Here is a 19,146-nt window from a genome sequence, read left to right on the forward strand (position 1 = left end):
AGCAAAAACAATACCCAGCCGTGGATGTGACTGGTGATAGAAGCAAGATCCGATGCTGTAAAGAGCAATATTGCATAGGAACCTGGAGTGTAAGGTCCATGAATCAAGGCAAATTGGAAGTGGTCAAACAAGAGATGGCATGATGATGTGATCACTAATCTAGAGCCAGACATCTTGGAATGTGAAGTCAAGTGGGCCTTAGAAAGCATCACTACGAACAAAGCTAGTGGAGGTGATGGAATTCCAGTTGAGCTCTTTCAAATCCTGAAAGATGATGCTGTGAAAGTGCTGCACTCAATATGCCAGCAAATTTGGAAAACTCAGCAGTGGCCACAGGACTGGGAAAGGTCAGTTTTCATTCCAATCCCAAAGAAAGGCAATGCCAAAGAATGTTCAAACTACTGCACCACTGCACTCATCTCACATGCTAGTAAAGTAATGCTCAAAATCTCCAAGCCAGGCTTCAGCAATACGTGAACCATGAACTCCCTGATGTTCAAGCTGGTTTTAGAAAAGGCAGAAGAACCACCAACTAACACATACAGAGTATATTGATGGAAAATTAATAAATAACACCTTACGATTAAAATTCAAAGACAAATGTCACAGTATCTGGTATACAAAAAAAAAAAAAACTACCAAGCATGTGAAAAAGCAGAAAAATGTGATTCACAGTGAAGATAAGGATAAATCATGAAAAACTGATACAGATGTTAGAAATTATAGACAAGGACATTAAAACAGTTATCATAACTGTATTCTGTACATTAGCTAGAGCAAAGACAGAACATGTTAAGTACTTAGAAACATAGAATATACTTTTAAAAATCCAAATTAAAACTCTGGAAATGAAAACTACAATATCTGAGAAGAAAAAGCCAACATTAAATGGTATTAATGGCAGATTAGACACTGTAGACAAGAGACCACTGACTTCACATAGCACTGGCTACTAACTCAAAGGAACAGTGAGAATGAGACAGAAAGAAAGAAAAATGAGCTCTACAATACTGAGGTCTACAGCAACTTCAAGCAGTTTACAAGTGTCTAGTTTTTTTGAAGTTTAGCTTTTCTTTGGCAGGGGGAGTGGATATTGGGGGGAAAAAAGCCTGAAAAGTTTCTAAACTTGATGTCAATTTATTATAAATTCACATATCCAAGAAGTTTAAGAAATCCCAACATTATAAGAAAACTACAGCAAAAGCACATTATAATCAGAGTCCTTAAAACCAGTAATAAAGAGAAAAATCTTAAAAGTAATCAGAGGAAAGAAAAGACATACTGTGTACAGAAGATTAAAGAAAATGACAACAGTAGAATTCCTGTCAGCAATAACTGCAAATCAGCAGACATTTTATAGAAATTAAAAAAACCTACAAATGTAGAATTATGTATCCAGCGAAAACATCTTTCAAGATTCAGGGCAAAATATAGACTAGATGTTTTTCACTTCCCTGGTGGTATGAAGGATAGGAACCCAGTTGCCAATGCAAGTGTTTGATCCCTGGTCTAGGAAGACTCCACATGCCTGGAGCAGCTAAACCCACGCACCGCAACTACTGAAGCCCGCACACCCTAGAGGCAGTGAGCTGCAGCTACTGAAGCCGGTTAACCTAGAGCCTGTGCTCTGCAACAAGAGAAGCCTGCAATGAGAATCCCGACCACAACTAGAGAGCGGCCCCCACTCTCTGCAACCACAGAAAGCCTGGGCACAGAAACAAACAGCACAACCGGAAGTTAAAGAAAGAAAGAAAGAAAATACTAAATAAAATTAAATTTAAAAATATAGATTTTTTTCAGAGGCACAAAGCTGTAAGAATTTATTAGCAGCAGACCTGTACAATAAGAGATGTTCGGGCGGGCGGTCGGGGGGGAAAGTAGGGGAGACAGGGAGGGAGGGAAGGAGAGTGAGAGGGAAAAAATATTTGGACTTAAGAAAACTGACAGCAGAAAGAAATCTGAATCTATACAAAGCAATTAAAGATTACAGAAATGATAACAAGTGGATAAATACAAGACTTTCCCCCCCTTACTTTCAAATCACCTTTAAAAATATTTAAATCATTAGAGCAAAATAACAATGTATCATGGAACTGAAAGGTAAAATGTATGGCAACAATATAGCACAATGTCCTGAAGGGAAGAAATGGAACTGTGCAATTATATAAAGTTCTTTCAAAAGTGATAAAATATCCTTTGAACACAGACCACAGTAAGTTAAAGACATACACTGTAAGCCCTAAAGCAACTACAAAAACAAAAGTTACAATAAACCAAAAAACGAGATTAAAAGAAAACTTAAAAACTACTAACTCAATCTAAAAAAAGGCAGAAAAAAGAGAAAATGAACAAAGATGATGTGAGACAAATAGAAAGCAAGCAGTAAGATGGTAGATTTTAAATCCAATCATATCAATAATGATTTAAATGTAAATGGTCTAAACATCCAAAGTAAGTATTACCAGACTGGTCTTCAAAAGAAAAACCTAACTATGTGCCACATATATGAAGCCTATTTTAAGTACATAGACACAAGAATATTAAAAATAATGCCAAAAAAGATTATAACACCAACTAAAAGAAAGCTTCAATAACAGTTGATTTCAGAAGAAAATATGTCAGAAACAATGGAGGTCATTTCATGATGATGGCCAATTCTTCAATAGGACATACCTGTTGTAATGTTTACCCTCATGATAAACAGGCTCAAAACAAATGAAGAGAAACTGATATAACTGCAAGGAGAAATTCATAACAATAATGGAAGAATTTAACAGCTTTCTCTCAAAATTGATAGAGCAAGTAGACAGAAAATCAGTGAGGATAAAGAAGACTTAAACTATGCTACTGATCAACTTGATATAATTAACATTTGCTGAACACTCCACCATGGTGCTAGTGGTAAAGAACCCACCTGCCAATGCTGGAGAAGCTAAGACACAGGTTCAATCCCTGGGCAGGGAAGATTCCCTGGGGAAGGGCACAGCAACCCACTCCAGTATTCTTGCTTAGAGAATTCCATGGAGAGAGAGAGGAGCCTTGTGGGCTACAGTCCCTAGGGTTGCAGAGTCAGACACAACTAAAGCAACTTAGCATGCACGCAACACAGCACCTACAACAGTGAAATACATGTTATTTTCAAGTGCATGTGGAACATCAATTTAAACCATATTCTTACACATAAAAAGGATCCATAATATTTTCTAACATAATGGAATTAAGTTAGAAAAGAGTAGCAGAAGGACTGGAGAAGGCAATGGCACCCCACTCCAGTACCCTTGTCTGGAAAATCCCATGGAAGGAGGAGCCTGGTAGGCTGCAGTCCATGGGGTCACTAAAAGTCAGACACGACTGGGCGACTTCATTTTCACTTTTCACTTTCATGCACTGGAAAAGGAAATGGCAACCCACTCCAGTGTTCTTGCCTGGAGAATCCCAGGGACAGGGGAGCCTGGTGGGCTGCTGTCTATGGGGTCGCACAGACACAACTGAAGCGACTTAGCAACAGCAAAAGGATATCTGGAAAATCCCTAAAACTTGAACACTAAATTGCATGCTTCTAGAAAACAGCAAGAAATGTGTGGATCAAAGAAATGAAAAGGAAAATTAGAAAGTAATTTAAATTAAATGAAAATACAACATATACAATACACGAGATGCCAGTAAAGCAGTATGTAAAAGAAAATGTACAGTACTAAATATCCAAGTTAGAAAAAGGTCTCAAATCAATAACCTGAGTAGTTATCACCTTACAAAAGAAAGGCAATTTAAATTCAATGAAAACAAAAAAAAATCAGAACAGAAATCAATAAAAAACAAGAAAAACAGCAGAAATCAGTTAAACTAAAACCTGTTTTGTTAAGAAAATCAATAAAATTAACATACCTCTAGCCAGGCTAATTAAGAAAAAGAAAATTATATAATGTCTATTTATTTCCAAATAACACAGGAAAGAGAAAAGTGACTGGAGATATAAAGCAAACAAGACTAGCATGAGTTGATACCCATTATCCTATTTTATAATTTGCATATGTCTAAAAGTTTCTGTAATAAAGATGGTTAAAACAAGGGGCAAGAGGTAAATTTATATGTATCTCATGTAATAACAGACTCTTTACAGGTAAAGTGCAAACACGCATTCATACACATACCTACAAATAAAAGGGAAAGGAAAGAGACATGTCAAATCCTTGAGAGCTTTCGATGGAGACTAATTATATTAGGAGATGAGAAGTATACAAAGGCTATTTTACCTTTTAATTCCATATAGTCATTGTGTGCGTGTGTATTTTTTAACAATGAGTATAACTGGGATCATTTTTGTACCTAAAATTGAAAAAAAAATTTGATGGCTAGTACACTTGATGTGGGGGCTTTCCAGGTGGCTCAGTGGTAAAGAATCTGCCTACCAACTTAGGGGCCGCAGGGAACACAGGTTTGACCTGCGTCAGGCAGATCCCCTGAAGGAAGAAATGGTGACCCACTCCAGTATTTTTGCCTGGAAAATCCCCATGGGCAAAGAAGCCTCGTGGGCTTACAGTTCATGGAGTCAAAAAAAGTCAGACGCACCTGAACGTGCACATACACACAATATGAAAATTATATAACTATGGAAGGAAATAAGGAAATTTTTTAAAAAAAGACTTGCTTTCTAATGGAAATCCTCACTAAGCCGATTTTTCCTAAATTAACTGACGAATCCAAAGCTATTTTAAAGCAAATATTTTTTGATGGGAGATGGGGTGGGAGGTAAAGTCGTGAAAAAAGTACCAATTACACGCACATAATCACTTTGAATGCTAGTAAGGGTATGCAAAAAACCTTCAAGCTAGGCTTCAGGAGTACATGAACCAAGAACTTCCAGATGGACAAGCTGGGTTTAGAAAACGCAGAGGAACCAGAGATCAAATTGCCAACATTCACTGCATCACAGAAAAGTCAAGGGAATTCCAGAAAAAACATCTACTTCTGCTTCATTGACTACGCTAAAGTCTTTGACTGTGGATCACAACAAACTGAAAAATTCTTAAACAGATGGGAATACCAGACCGCCTACCTCCTGAGAAACCTGTATGCAGGTCAAGAAGCAATAGTTAGAACCAGATATGGAACAACTGACTGGTTCAAAATTAGGAAAGGCTGTATATATCAAAAGAAATGCAAAAAAGCAAAATGGCTGTCTGGGGAGGACTTACAAATAACTGTGAAAAGAAGAGAAGCAAAAAGCAAAGGAGAAAAGGAAAGATATACCCATTTGAATGCAGAGTTCCAAAGAATACCAAGGAGAGATAAGAAAGCCTTCCTCAGCAAGCAATGCAAAGAAATAGAGGAAAACAATAGAATAGGGAAGACTAGAGTTCTCTTCAAGAAAATTAGAGATACTAAGGGAACATTTCATGCAAACATGGGCTCAATAAAGGATAGAAATGGTATGGACCTAACAGAAGCAGAAGATATTAAGAAGAGGGAGCAAGAATACACAGAAGAACTGTACAAAAAAGATCTTCATGACTCTGATAATCACGATGGTGTGATCACTCACCTAGAGCCAGACATCCTGGAATGTGAAGTCAAGTGGGCCTTAGGAAGTATCACTATGAACAAAGCTAGTGAAGGTGATGGAATTCCAGTGGAGCTATTTCAAATTGTAAAGGATGACGCTGTGAAAGTGCTGCACTCAATATGCCAGCAAATTTGGAAAACTCAGCAGTGGCCACAGGACTGGAAAAGGTCAGTTTTCATTCCAATCCCAAAGAAAAGCGATGCCAAAGAATGCTCAAACTACCGCACAATTGCACTCATCTCACACGCTAGTAAAGTAATGCTCAAAATTCTCCAAGCCAGGCTTCAGCAATACGTGAACCGTGAACTCCCTGATGTTCAAGCTGGTTTTAGAAAAGGCAGAGGAACCAGAGATCAAATTGCCAACATTTGCTGGATCATCAAAAAAGCAAAAGAGTTCCAGAAAAACATTTATTTCTCCTTTACTGACTATGCCAAAGCCTTTGACTGTGTGGATCACAATAAACTGTGGAAAATTCTGAAAGAGATGGGAATACCAGACCACCTGACCTGTCTCTTGAAAAACCTGTATGCAGGTCAGGAAGCAACAGTTAGAACTGGACATGGAACAACAGACTGGTTCCAAATAGGAAAAGAAGTATGTCAAGGCTGTATACTGACACCCTGCTTACTTAATTTATATGCAGAGTACATCATGAGAAACACTGGGCTGGAAGAAGCACAAGCTGGAATCAAGATTGCCGGGAGAAATATCAATAACCTCAGATAGGCAGATGACACCACCCTTATGGCAGAAAGTGAAGAAGAACTAAAGAGCCTCTGATGAAAGTGAAAGAGGCGAGTGAAAAAGTTGGCTTAAAGCTCAACATTCAGAAAACAAAGATCATGGCATCTGGCCCCAGCACTTCATGGGAAATAGATGGGGAAACAGTGGCTTTATTTTTTGGGCTCCAAAATCACTGCAGATGGTGATTGCAGCCATGAAATTAAAAGACACTTACTCCTTGGAAGAAAGTTATGATCAACCTAGTTCAGTTCAGTTGCTCAGTCATGTCTGATTCTTTGCAACCCCATGAACCACAGCACACCAGGCCTCCTGGTCCATCACCAACTCCCAGAGTTCACTCGAACCCATGTCCATTGAGTCAGTGATGCCATCCAATCATCTCATCCTCTGTAGTCCCCTTTTCCTCCTGCCCTCAATCTTTCCCAGCATCAGGGTCTTTTCAAATGACCAACCTATACAGCATATGAAAAAACAGACATTACTTTGTCAACAAAGGTCATCTGGTCAAGGCTATGGTTTTTCCAATAGTCATGTATGGATGCGACAGTTGGACTATAAAGAAAGCTGAGTGCCGAAGAATTGATGCTTTTGAACTGTGGTGTTGGAGAAGACTCTTGAGAGTCCCCTGGACTGCAAGGAGATCCAACCACTCTATTCTAAAGGAGATCAGTCCTAGGTGTTCATTGGAAGGACTGATGTTGAAGCTGAAACTCCAATACTTTGGCCACCTGAGGCAAAGAGCTGACTCATCTGAAAAGACCTTGATGCTGAGAAAGATTAGGGCAGGAAGAGAAGGGGACGACAGAGTATGAGATGGTGAGATGGCATCACTGATTCAATAGACATGAGTCTGGGTAAACTTCAGGAGTTGGTGATGGACAGGGAGGTCTGGCATGCTGTGGTTCATGGGGTCGCAAAGAGTCGGACACAACTGAGCGACTGAACTGTATATGTGAAGGCTGTATATGTCACCCTGCTTATTTAACGTCTATGCAGCGTACATCATAGGAAATTCTGGATGAATAACAAGCTGGAATCCAGATTGCCAAGAGAAACATCAACAACCTCATACAGCAGATAATTCTACTCTAACGGCAGAATGTAAAGAGGAACTAAAGAGCTTCTTGATGAAGGTGAAAGAAAGTGAAAAAGCTGGCCTGAAACTCAACATTCATGAATCTAAGATCATGGCATCTGGTCACATCACTTCATAGCAAATAGAAAAGTGGAAGCAGTGACAGATTTTATTTTCTTGGGCTCCAAAATCACTGCAGACGATAACTGTAACCATGAAATTAAGACGCTTGCTTCTCGGAAGGAAAGCTATGACAAATCTAAACACCATATTAAAAAGCAGAGACATTACTTTACCAACAAAGGTCCATCCAGTCAAAGCTATGATTTTTCCAGTGGTCACATACAGATGTGAGAGTTGGACAATAAAGAAGGCTGAAAGCCAAAGCACAGATGCTTTCAAACTGTAGTGCTGGAGAAGACTCTTGAGAGTTCTTTGGACTGAAAGGAGATCAAACCAGTCAATCCTAAAGGAAATCAGTCCTGAATATTCACTGGAAGGACTGATGCTGAAACTGAAGCTCCAATACATTGGCCACCTGATGCAAAGACCTGACTCACTGGAAAAGACCCTAATGCTTGGGAAAGATTGAGTGCAGGAAGAGTAGAGGATGGCAGAGAATGAGACAGTTAAGATAGCATCACTGACTCGGGATATGAATCTGAGCAAACTCAGGGAGACAGTAAAGGACAGGGAAGCGTGTTGTGTTACAGTTCATGGGGCTGCAAAGAATCAGAAATGACTTAGTGACTGAAGAACAACATAGGCACATAAAACAGCTAGAAAATATTGACAAGGAGAGTAACGAGGGACTTGTATGCTGTGCTTAGTCGCTTAGTTGTATCTAACTCTTTGAGTGACCCATGGACTGTAGCCACCAGGCTCCTCTCTCCATGGAGACTGTCCAGGCAAGAATACTGGAGTGGGTTGCCATGCCCTTCTCCAGGGGATCTTCCAATCCAGGGATCAAACCCAGGTCTCCCACAATACAGGCAGATTCTTTACCATCTGCGTCACCAGTGAAGCCCAATGAGGGACTTAAAACTAATCAAACTGTATCATCGTTATAAAGCTATACTAACTAAAAATTCTATGCACTGACAAGAAAATTAAAAAAAAAAAAAAGGATGCAGAAATGGAGCTAAGTACATCTGATAATGTGGTAAATTACTGGGATAGCATTTCAAATAGGTATGGAAAAATGAACGCTCAATAAGTAGCATTGTGGCCATTTGTATTATAAAAATCTAATACTAGATTTCTACAACTCTTGTTTTCCAAAGTCACTTCCAGAAAGATCAAAGATAATAGGTATAAAATAAAACAATAGATGTACTAGGAAAATGTGAGTATATATTTTTGTAATACTGAACTAAGCCAGTATTAAATAAAAACTTGATACACTTGAAAGACTATCACATTTAACTACACAATATTAAAAACCTATGCGATGACCAAAAATATTTCTGTCAAAAAATAAAATGATGACTGCTGAAAAATATTGTACTATAAAATTACTATTCCTAAATAGTTCTCAGGTCACTAAAAAAACCAAATAATTCAATAGAAAAACGGTCTAAAGACAATAACAGCTAATTACAGAAGAAATATAAATGACCAACAGACTCAAAAAGACAACTTCTTCAGAAACCACAAATCAAACAATGCGGGTTTTTTTTCACCAGTGAAATGGTCAAATGCAAAAAATACTTTAAACTCTAATGTTGATGTGACTAGATAGTTTCATAGTAACTGTTTTGGAAGACAATTCAGCAGTATCCGTTACTATTTTTTAATGCTCATGCTCTCTGACTTCATTTCTTAGAGTTTACTCTATAGAAATACCTGGAAAGGATACACAGAAATAATATTTGAATCTTCATTACAACACTGTTTTCAAAGGCAGAAGCTTGGAAAGTAAAAATACCCATGGTTTTGAGTTGAACTGTGTGTCTCCCTAAAAAAATACACTGATATACTAACCCTAACCCCTGTTTATCTGTGAACATGACCATATATCAAAAGAGATTTTTCAGGGCTGACACTAGTCCAATAACTGGTTTCCTTACACAAAAAGAAGACAGAGAAACAGACAAGTAGAGAACAAAAAGAGAATCCTCTGATGATTACACAGGTAGAGACTGGAGTGATCAAAGTATAAGCCAAAGACTATAAAGAGTGGTCAGCAGATGCCGGAAGCTAGGAGATGGATGGGACAGATCCTCTCTCAGGGCTGCCAAAAGGAACCAGTCCTGCCAACACCTTGACTTTGGACTTCTAGCCTCTAAAAATGTGAGAGATTAAATTTGTTTTTTAAGCCACACAGTTTGTGGTATCCTGTTACACAAGCCCTAGAAAACTGTCACAGAGGTTAGTAAGCTATAAGGAATACATGAAATATATGATGCAGCAATTAAAAGGGTGTAGCCAATATAAATGAGCATGGCAATATCTGAAAAATACAAAATGTAAGTGAAAAAGTTAACCTGCAGAATACCATTTTCTGGTAATTTATAAAGAAAGCATCTTTCTTCCCTTTAAACTCCTTACTGAAATTCATCAAATGCTGGTCAAGTCAAATATGGGCCAGACTGCATACCTCTTTATCTTCACAGGCACTGACACCTTCACAGCTCTACTTCCACTCCTAAGGCCTCGATAATAAACATTACACAAAGGATTCCAACAGCTCTAATCCTACAATTTCTACTATCGAGCCATTTCCACAAGGAGGTTCCGTTGTCATCTTGAATTCACTTTCTGATTCACTCAGTGTATTCCTACATGCAGCCACTATCAGTCAGTCCAGGATCACTGTCCATGAAATCTAGTTCCATCCCAAAGCTTTGGAATCAGAAACCCCATTGTGACAAAGTAGGAAAAATCACTGTGAGTGATAGGTGGTATCCGCCATGAGAACTAAGGCCAAGTATTCACTCATCCTTTTTCTGTTCTAGATGTCACTACAATTCAGGTTCCTTAGCCAGGCCAGGTCTGGTCTGCTGAGATAATGAATAAGAAAATATTTAGTAAACGTTAACGCTCAGGAACTTCCCTGGTGGCTAAGCAGTAAAGAATACACCTGCAATGTAAGAGACACGGGTTTGATGCCTGGGTTGGGAAGATCCCCTGGAGAAGGAAATGGCAACTCACTCCACTATTCTTTCCTGTGAGATCCCAAGGATATAGGAGCCCGGCAGGCTACAATCCATGGGATCGCAAGAGTCAGACAAGACTTAGCGACTAAATCACAACCAGAAAGTATTACTCAAGTATTCTTAGTACGAATAAGAATTTCCAGTTTTTCCCATTTCGAGATACTTCCTTTCTTGACATTGAGTCAAAATCTTTATGACTTCTTCCTTCATATGCTCAGTTATGTGTTCAGTCGCTCAGTCATGTCCGACTCTTTGTGGCCCCATGGACTGTAGCCCTCCAGGCTCCTCTGTCCATGGAACATCCCAGGCAAGAATACTGGAGCAAGTTGCCATTTCCTCCTCCAGGGGACCTTCCCGACCCAAGGATCAATCCCACATCTCTTCCGTCTCCTGCACTGGCAGGAGGATTCGTTGGGACTGTGCCACCTGGGGAGCATGACTTCTCCCTACTTAGGGACTAAAACTCAATCCCTAGGTCTGACATTCAAGGTCTTCTCTAAAATCTGGCTGCAATCTATCCTTCAAACTTATCACTCAGTATCTCCTCAAGCAAATACCATTCTCAATTCTAGCCAAGCCAGTCTATTCAGTATTTTCAAATACTCCCTGCAAATTTTCTACTCCATAGTTGCTCACATTTCCCTACACTTGAACTGAGTGGCTTCCAGTACTGACATAAATTCTACAGGCCACTCAAGACATCATGCTCAAGCCCCATAATGATGTATTAAAACTCACAGTGATATACCTACTTCTTCTAATATTCAAAACTTTACACTGGCTTGCAAAACTATCTTTATGTGCATAATTTTTGTCTTCCCTGACTACTTAGTAAAGAACTAAGAGGTAAGGACTACATCTTCCTTACCCTTTTCATGTATTCCAAGTACTGAGGCAAGTCCTTGATTCTTGATCATGATGCTATTTTATTAATAAAAATAGAGGAAATCATTTGATTAGCTTCATGCACTGCATATGAATCAATCAGCTCCTTTACTACTATGAAATTTCTGAGGTATTTCAGTACAGAGAGAGAATTTAACTTAAATTTATTTTGGAACCAAACAAATGATAAACAACCTCGCTTCTACTTTAACACTTAAAAATACTAGATACTTTTAGCTTCTCCAAGTTTAACATAAAAGTTTTAACTTTAAAACACTTCATTGTCCTAAAGTTACTGTATATCTGTTTGATGATAATTTTTTTAAGGCATTTTATTTTTCCAGATGTCTTCTGTATTTCTCTTTGTTTCAATTTACCTGGTCTTTAATGAGTACTCCTTTTACAGAGATAGATTTCTATAGCAATCTTCAGGTCAAGTAAAAAATAAGTTAAAAAGCAAAATCACCATGGCAGACAAACTGAGGAGCCAAGGACACTGAAAACAATTAAACTATTATAACAGACAGTCATACCATACTGAAATATGAAGTTACTCCAAAACTTTCATTGGATTCTATTTTCTAAAGAGAACTTTTTTAGATCCACCTCCTCCACATTACACCAGTTATTTGGTCTCTTAAAGAAAAAAAAAGTCATAAATTCCTTTATAACACATCATAAAGTGAAACTGGTGTTTTCTAATAATTTTACTCTATTAACACTAGAACGATGTAACCCTCTATTACTTCCAAGAGACTGATGTAGATACAATAAATAAAAACAGAATACATTTTTGTTACACTAGGTTTATGAATATAGTCAAATACTCCAAACATTTTCTAATTAGTAAACAACATTTAACACTTAAAAAATAGCAGATCATTCAGTCACATGGCAGTAAGAATTTTATTTATGTTAGCAATATATATTAGTCTGGACAAGACTGTATGAACTTGTTTTGCTTCTAGAATCTTTACAGTGATATTAATAATGCTGAGTTCTAATCTGTTAGATCAAAGCTATGACTCTCAGAATATTTACAATGAAACTGAACTCTTACCTGCTCTTATAAACCTCAACTTTTAGTCTCCCTAAAATAATCAAGTCAGTTCACTATAACTATTGCATCTAACACTTAAAAACTAAAAACTGAAAGGAAAAAAAAGCAAATTATTTTTAACCTTAGATAATAAGCAATAAAGGGTAATATCAAACTAACATATCACTAATACAGTGTCATATAAGTAATAAGGTTCTAGATGGAATTGGTTGACAAAATATTGGAATTGGTAACTCCATCTTAATTAAAAGGCATACTTATACTAATATAAAAATGCCTTGCACTTAAAATAAATAATAATAATTCAAAGTTAAGAGCTGATTATTCCATTACTAATGCTGATTAATTCTGTTAACCCTGGTCTTTCTGAGGTAAAATGCCTATTAAATTGTGATGCTAAAGGAAAAGTGAGTTAGAAATGGGAATCTGCAATGAAATGGATGATCTACCTTGCACTTAGATAATCTACCTTGCACTTAGATATATATTATCTTTGTCTCCACTGTGCAAAACAGAAATATGCCAAGGTTAACAGAAGGGCTGATCTTTCTCTGCTAGAGTCCCTGGCAACTAGAATATTTAGAGTGGTAGAACATTAAAGGTGGAAAGACTGTGGTGTGTTCTGTCCAACCACTCAGTTTCAGATCAGGAAAGTGGTCAGAAAAGTTAGGAAGATGGAGATTCTTGTTCACATTCATAACTAATCAGTGGCAGAGTGTGGACTAAAACCCAGGAACTCCTCTTATACAAGTATCCCCTCTTCCCTTTCCCGTCAGCAACCAGGAGGGCTAAGGTTACCCAGAAATTCGCCAAATAGATTTGTTCCAGCTGCTGCTTAACTCTTATTTACATACTCTATAATGTACTGACTTTCAGCCAAAATGTTAGTATTAACTTACCTAAATCAAAACAAAAGTAATATACAGTTCAAGATTTTACTTTAAAACCACCCTGCCAGTAACAAGAAATCTAAATCAAGTAGTCAACTGTATTAATGACAACATTCTTTCACATGCTTCTCTAAACTCCCAAAACACTTTATAAGTGGCATGCATTCTAACTGCTTTACACACATCATTGAAATCTCTGATAATCGTTGGCTAAGTTCATTTTACAAATATAGACACCAAGGCTTATATTTGTGAAGAAGTCTGCCTATACTACAGAGCTAAGATAAACCCAGATCTGCTGGATTCTTCTAAATCTCCTGTGCTTACAGCCTATCCTGTATGAAATTCACTTTTGTATTCACCTTTTTTCCTCTTCATTAGCTTAGGTTGTCTTCCTGTCTTTGTCTCTTCCAAATCCAAATCCCATGAATTTTAACCTTTTCCCTCCTAACAAAAAACTCAAGGTGAAATATAGTCCCAGAACTAACTTCCCTCCGGGACTGCCTCAATTTAGGCCTTCATCAAGACAATGATCTCTCTAGGCACCTCTCCCTCTAAACCTATTTACGAATTTAGAACAGAAACAAAGTTAACTGTTGGACAGCTACTGCTACCAACCATACTAGTTAAGCAGAAGAATTAAACTGCTTTATTCTCCTAATAAATGAAGACCAAAGTCCAGATACCATGCGCATTAGAAACTGAAGGTTTTAACAACCTGATCAAGCAATGAGAAATACTGAATGAACTAAGGAGTATACAAGCTAACTATTTTAATTTTGCAATCAAGAAGTATGCAGTGATCTATATGCTGGTTATTATCAAAATTATGTAAGACTGTAGATGTAAAGTCTAATCTCACAGAATTACATACAGGGTGAGAAAAAAATACACAAAAATTAAAAGACTATAATAAGCAAGTTAAAGCAAGTGCTAAGGAACTAAAAATAAATACATAAATAAACATTAAAATTAGTTAATTAAAATTTCTTAAATATCACTAAACCTTGAAAACAAACCAAGTGAATATGGAGGGAATGGGAGCAGTCAATAACATTTCTAACCCCAATCCAAATGGGAGATGGTTGCTGAGAGATAGTATAGGTTTTGTTTTTTCCCCAATTCTTAATATCGTCCTTGAATAAGGAACATATATACATATTTACCTCTTCTTGGCAAGATGGCTATACTCTTTATAGAAAATAATGAATCACATGACATGAAAGGCAAAAGAACTAACAAAACAAGACCTAATGATCTTGTGTTTAACCCTTCTTAATTGTTCTAAGAAAATACTAACAGCTATGAACTGCACCAGAACTATTAACTTTATGTAAAAGTATATTAACATATATTTATATATTTACACATGGCTTTAAATGAAACCTCAGCTTTCTCAAAATCTATTTTTAAAAACTGTGGTAAAACTACAGATTTACTGAAGAGTCACATCCTCCATGAAAACAATCACCGACTTAAGAGTTTCACTAACATCTAGGCATATTTACACAGTGACATACGCATGTTTCTACATACTTTTTCTGCTGATTGTTTCATACGTGCCTCTTCCCCAGTTTCCTCCTCTCATGCCCTCTAAGGGGGATGAAATTCTATTGGGAGTCTTTTTGTCCTTGACCCCACCAGCACTGGTTTAATTCATACCCTCATCATATTTCATGGAGCTTACTGTAAACATGTATCTGACCTCCTTTGCCTCCAATCCTTCTATAGTGACTCCACCTTCCTCCTCGAACTTTAAAAGTCAAATCTGATCTTGTGGTATACCACTAATCAGTGCAATACTTCCTCAACTGCATCTCTCTTACATCCACATCTATGAAATATGCATTGTTATTTTAAGGGGATAGAGAAATGACATCCTGAAAGAGCTCAACTTAATTTAATCATAACTCAGAGAATATGGGCCAAAAATTGAGGGAAAACCTATTAACATTTCCAACGTGCTTCAGGATCACCCTATCAGAAAACTGTGAATTTCAGCAGTGATTCTCAAACTGTGATGTAACTTAGTCTCTATTAAGCTTGCTAAAAACAGAAATGCCCAAGTTCCACCTCAGACCAATGAATCTGAATATTATTTAGGAATCTGACCTAGCCATACACATTTGTAATAATCTCCCAATGATTCCAACACATATGTAAACCTGAGAACCCTTCTTGCTCCATAACATACTATCAGTAGGTCCCCTGACTTCCCAAGCTGTTTCATACTTCTCACAAACTGGGGGGAGCAGCTGACCCTCCAAATTGCTAGATATGAAGGACTGACTGACAGGGACTTGAGCATTCAATGACGACTATACTTTCTAGTCTTAAATATTCAAGTACTGACCATTCTAAAATGCTTTTACTCATCCTCTCTTGTGATCTCCTAAACCTTTATAAAAATAACAACATCCACACATTTACGCACAGTCCTTCTGATACACACAACCGCCCAATGAGATGTACCCCTATTCTAGAAATGAGAAAACCAATTCTAGGACAGGGGGCTTAAGAAACTTATCCAAATTGACACTACGAATTTAAACCCCGGACTGCTGATTACAAACCCAGGATATTTTCCATTGTAACATGCAGTGTCTTACCAGTAACTGTGAAGTACTGATATACTTAGCAGTTTACACATTAGTTTCTTTCTCTAGATTCAGTAAGCTGAGGGGACACATCAACTCTGATTTTGACCTCGACAATTAGCTGTGTGTGTGTGATAGTTGCTTAGTCGTGTCTGACTCTTTGCAACCCCATAGACTGTAGCCACCAGGCCCCTCTGTCCATAGGGCTCTCTAGGCAAGAACACTGGAGTGGGTTGCCATTTCCTTCTCCAAAAGGAACTAGAGAAAGGAAGTGAAGTCGCCCAGTTGTGTCCGACTCTTTGCTACTCAATACTAATTTGCTGAGTGGAAGAAGGAATGAAACTCCTTGAGAGCTACGACTATAACTACTCCAGCTTCATTTTCTTGATAATTCTTAGAGCTCTGAATGCACTTCTTGCTTAACAAATTTGGTCTGATCTGTAAATCTCATTGCATGATTTTTTTTTTTAATGAGATAAAATATTTCAATAATGTACAAAATACTGCATGGTCAGCAAGGGGGGGGGGGGGGGGGGGAACTGTTCCAGAAATTAAGATCTCATTCTTTACTGTCTAATAATTGGAGACTTCAAATATTAATCTTTGCAACCATTTCATACAACAAGAGCAGGTAAGTCCAACAGTGTGGTTCTAAATGACAGAAATCCATTCTTTATCTATCGCTGTATTCTTACATGTCTGTCATTTCTTTGACACCAGTAAACATTATAGGAAATGCAGAGCAATTAGTCAGTATGCTTGTGTATAAATGTAATGTCCCTCCCTGCCTAATGTGTCTGGTATGTAACACATAGTACAACTACTTCCTTTTCTGAGACAGATTATATAACATAAGTAGTGTACCAGAAAATTTTTTTAAAAAACTTTTCATTTGCAGATAATGTCACATTCAAATGGCTGGAGATTTTCCTAAATTGAAAATATGCACAAATTAGGGCTGCTTTAAGAATCTTACACCTTAATTGTATCAGCTTCTGGTGAAAAAAAAAAAAGTGATTATTTCTTTAACACTACTTTTAAATAAATAACAAGTGAGAAAAAAACTTTTAAAACAACATGATGTAGTGGAAAGTACAACACAACAGGCATCAGGAGTCCTGCTTTTCTAGTTCCGGTTACATTACTAAATTGCTGTGAGACAGAGGGCTCACCGGCTCAGTTATCTTGTTTGTTTAAAAAGTGTGTGGGGAGAGTGAAGAGGGGGCTTGATTGTCTTCAAAGCTGTTTTCCCAAATCCTGATTCTAAGGCACCTTTTTTATTCTAATCAGGTCTAACTTTTGAAATATGAAACACATCTGCACGTAACGTAATGATTCAATCTCCTACCAGGTGGAACAGGATACAAAGGGTAAACTCCTAGAAAGTTAACAATTAATCTAGTAACTTCCCAGAACTTGTCTAATCCTAACTTCTTAAACAAGCAGGTGCAGTCTGGGTGACACATTTAACATTAGAAGGAAAGCTGTAAAAGGTACAGCTCTGTTGACATTTCCCTCCGTGGTTCCGGGGTGCCAGTGGCACAGACTCTGCAGGTGTTAACCAGTAAAGTGGGGAGAAAGCGAACTGAACAGCGTTTCAACAATCTCAACCACAGCTCAACTCGGCCACCCCAGTAAGATGCAGGCTGACAAGGCCTACCCCACAGAGCACAACCTCCCCACCCCCAGAAGCGCCAGCAGCCAATGTAATGAATGCTTCCGTCAACAACACATTCCCCTTCCCACAGCAGAGCTGCTGGCTCCAACCAGCCATCTGGAGTTGGAACAGGCCGCACAGCACCGACCTAAGACCCATTCTCAGATCCCAAAAGGCCAAGAACTGCTGGAGATCGCGGTTCCCCTGAGCTTGGTTCTGGGAGAGCAGCATCTCCGACCAATGCAAACAAACAACAACAAAAACAGTGGAGAGGAGAGAAACCAGGCCTGAGCGAGACTGCTGGAGAAATAAAACCTCGTTTCTCTGCAGTGGGGAGCCAGCAGCATTACCTGCTCCCCGTTCTAAACCGATGGACTCGACTTCATTCCTTCCTGAGATCCTCAAGGGAGAATAAAAGACGACCTTACGGCCCGATTCATTCATATCTGAGTTTCGGTCCCCGACCCACACCCACTCCTGAAACCAATGGCATTGTGAAGGAAAGTACCCCCACATCGGGGTCGTAGGAGGAGAAGCGAGAGCCAGTCCAGGAGCCCAGTTACTACGATCAAGCAGCTCCTATAAAAAGATCCCCGCAAGGCCTGACAGTAAAGTCTGAACCAGCAGCAGAGGCACGGACCCGGGTCCAAGCGAGCAGGGCTCCAGGACAGGCCTGGGGACCTGACACTTCCCTGCTCCCCGGGCAGGTCCGAGAGGCGGCCTCCGGCCCACACTGCCCGCACCCAGGGAGCCGGGTCAGAGAAAGGCCTGGCCAGCAGTCCGATTCTCCCCGCGCCGCTCCCGCCTCCTTCTCCACTCCCACCTCCCGGCGCTCCCTCCCGGGCCCGGGAGGCTAAGGTCGGGGGCGGCGATGCGGGTCTCAGCCACTGACCACACATTTCTTGCCGAGGAAGGTGAAGAGGGACTCGTTCTCCTGCGGGGTGAGCAGCAGGGACCCCACGTTGGTGACCCTCCGCGGCGGCGGCGGCTGCTGCTGGCCGGAGCTCATGGTTTCGCCGGCGGGGTAGGGAGGCCAGGGCCGTCTCCTCCGGCGAGTGGGCGAGCGCTCGTTCCCCTTCTGGGTGACAGGGGCGGGAGGAAGGGAATCAGAGGCGTAGCATCTCGCAGCTCCTCCGGCGCAGGGAGGAGGCCACGGAAGGAGGAGCCGACGGCGGGCCGCTGTGAGAAAGGGAAGCTCCCCGTTCCCGCCGGGGTAGGCTCTGGCCGGATGGTCGTTGTCCTCGCACTCCGGCGACTGCGCTAAACTCCCAACTCCTCCCCCAACCTTCCTTCGGCGGCAGTGGCGGCGGCGGCGGCAACGGCCTCACAATCCAACATGGCAGCGGGGTACGGGCGAGACCACAGGACGCGAGACGCGGGGGAGCGCGCCGGAAACGCGCGGCTGCGGGCCGGGCCCGGGAGGAACCCCACCTCCCCACGCCGCGCCTGGCTTCGCCTAGCCGGCCCGAGACCACGCCCACTTCCGGCTGAGGCGCGGGCTACGGGCGCTCTGC

General features: G+C 39.8%; 1 protein-coding gene across 1 annotated transcript in view; it reads right to left on the reverse strand.

Moving 5' to 3' along the window:
* The window catches only part of WASL (WASP like actin nucleation promoting factor), an 81,941-nt gene extending 63,046 nt beyond the window's left edge, over positions 1 to 18,895 (reverse strand). Inside the window, exon 1 of the mRNA XM_068972586.1 lies at positions 18,525 to 18,895. Coding sequence (XP_068828687.1) covers positions 18,525 to 18,641 — 117 coding nt within the window. The 5' untranslated portion in view covers positions 18,642 to 18,895. The remainder of the gene's footprint in view (positions 1 to 18,524) is intronic.
* Between the last annotated feature and the right edge of the window lie 251 nt (positions 18,896 to 19,146).

Source organism: Capricornis sumatraensis, chromosome 5, assembly GCF_032405125.1.
Source record: "Capricornis sumatraensis isolate serow.1 chromosome 5, serow.2, whole genome shotgun sequence".
Classification (NCBI taxonomy): Eukaryota; Metazoa; Chordata; class Mammalia; order Artiodactyla; family Bovidae; genus Capricornis; species Capricornis sumatraensis.